Below are 2,278 nucleotides of genomic sequence, written 5' to 3'. Positions count from 1 at the left end.
CTCTAAAGTTCATAACATTCAGTCAAATAGAAGCAGAATTATTTTTGTATAGCGTATCCTCCTGCTATCGCGTCTTTTTTGTGCTTATTTTCTTGAACTGTAACCTAAATGCAGTAAGACGGCATATCTTTACCTCCAAATATTGTACAAAAATTTCGCTCATAACTACAATCAAAATTGATATAAGTTTCGGGCTAAGTCCCATATAACGTGACATATTCGGTATTTTGGGCAAATTTTTAAATCGAATTGAATATAATTTGAAAATGTAGGCGTTCCTCCTATTAAAAGTGTCCTATGTAAGTGGTGGAGAATACGAAAAGTCTGGTCGCCCGAACTTAATCATTTAATTCATATTTAGCTAGTTATAATTAGTTATAATTATGTTGGGGAATAAGAAATTCATTATTTTTTCGGCAGATGGCTGTACTGAAAACTTTTGAAATTCATTCTCACTAAATATACTTACCCAATACGGAGACACCATGTTTATGGGCAGCATTTATCCAGCCACATGGTGGAATTGTAATATAGTTATGACTAAAATAACAAAAATAATCAACAGCTGACCAATGATAAAATCGATAGTCATCATATTTTTTTGACGAATGATAATGTCTGCAAGATAAGAAACAAACACACACACAAAAATTAAGTTAAAAGAAATTAAAAAAAATATATACAAATTAAGTTACCATTGCTTACCTGTCTTCCAAATAATTGCCCATCATATCGTGACATAGTAACACCTTACGCCGATTATGATTACCAATGGGTTCACGATAATTACTAATTAAATTAAATTGCCTCTGCAGATAGACGGGTGAGGATCTTGGCTTCTTTGGCGTTACATATTCATGCCAATTGACATCTTTACTTCGCACATTGAATTCCAGCAATTGTTCATTTGTGTGTATGGCTTCAGCTTCTAATTTATCTGCAATAGACAATGGAATTGACATTTTTTAAAATTATTTTTCAGCAAATAAAAAAGCTCTTGTAGTTTTATATTGTAACGAATGTAATGTGCAACTATATTTGAATGAGAGGAAGAAAAAACAAAAACACAACTAAATCCACCAGAACGAACCACTACTAATTTCTATTGTGTTCTATTGTTTCCTTATCATTTTCATATATATTTTTTTCTACATTGAAAACCATACATACAGACTACATGCAGTCTAGAAAACTTTGATTAATAAAAAACAATTTTTGCATAAAAACTATTGCAAACCAATGCAACATGTGAAAATGTATGTATGCATTTTATATCTGAAACCGTTTAGCTTATCGAAAGACATTGAATTGAAACAGAAAATATTTGTTATAAAACATAGGGTTTTCTATAGAAAGTTCAGACTATCAATACCTGTGAATTTTTATTAGAACTCATAAATCTGACGTTTATAAAAAAGGTACAGTCCTCAATTATTTACAGCTTTATAAAACAAAAACAGAATAGTTGTTAATTATTGATATTCAGTCTATAGATTCTGAAGATGTTGAAGGTGTTTACTGTCGTAAGTTTATAACTTTTACTCCTTTATGAAGTGTGTTCCTACCAAAGCATAAGCTACGATGATATGCATAGGTCGTGTGAAACTGTTGAGATGACGTTAAATAATTACTATCACTGATACGCTCATCGGGAAAAGATTTCCCAATTAGCGCTACCCTCTGGTCATCTGGAATTATATATAAACTTTTCCCTCGGGAATGTTTCGGCTTTTGCTATGTATGTTCCTGTGAAGCCTAAGCACTTATTACTGAAGCCTAACCTACTGTTTCTTTCCTATTTTTTTCTCTATCCCTACCGACGCGTACAAAACCGAAGGTTGAATTGTCCCAACAATGATTGATTCTTTGCAACAGGCAGGAACAACATACTCCAAAGGCTTTGAGGAGGATGTTATTCCTTTAGTTACAACTATTGTTAAAAAATCCGACCATATAAACTTAATCTTTGAAAAATTAAGGTCCATTAACCTCAACGGATCATAAACCGCACCTCATGAACTCATTATCTTTCCGAACTACAGGTGCGACAATTTTGCTTGTTGAAGTGGTGGTAGAGGAAAATAGATTTAATCAGTCTATATGATTTTTCCATGGTTCTGGAGTATAGTATAAAAAATAGCAAAACTTTGTAGATTCTTGTCACAAAGTCACATCAAAAAAACTGTTTGAAATTCACTTCAAATACATTTCGTTCAGTTTTATTCCATTTCGTTTTATTTTTCTAAATTGAATTTCAACAAAAAAAAAATTTTGAGAG

The 2,278-nt window shown here is 31.8% G+C and overlaps 1 protein-coding gene across 1 annotated transcript; it reads right to left on the bottom strand.

Moving 5' to 3' along the window:
• Positions 1 to 469: 469 nt before the first annotated feature.
• On the bottom strand, positions 470 to 962 carry LOC133322668 (cytosolic endo-beta-N-acetylglucosaminidase-like; the record flags this gene model as incomplete). The annotated part of the gene is made up of 2 exons (XM_061531633.1): positions 706 to 962; positions 470 to 618 (listed from the first exon to the last, which is right to left on the bottom strand). Coding segments are annotated over exons 1-2 (406 nt in total), but the record flags the coding sequence as incomplete, so codon positions are not given.
• Positions 963 to 2,278: the final 1,316 nt, after the last annotated feature.

Source organism: Musca vetustissima, unplaced genomic scaffold (genome assembly GCF_032173495.1).
Source record: "Musca vetustissima isolate MV318-11 ecotype Yass unplaced genomic scaffold, APGP_CSIRO_Mvet_v1 utg5156, whole genome shotgun sequence".
In the NCBI taxonomy this organism is placed as follows: domain Eukaryota; kingdom Metazoa; phylum Arthropoda; class Insecta; order Diptera; family Muscidae; genus Musca; species Musca vetustissima.
The sequence above is the reverse complement of the archived record's forward strand: the minus strand, read 5'-3'. Positions and strand labels throughout refer to the sequence as shown.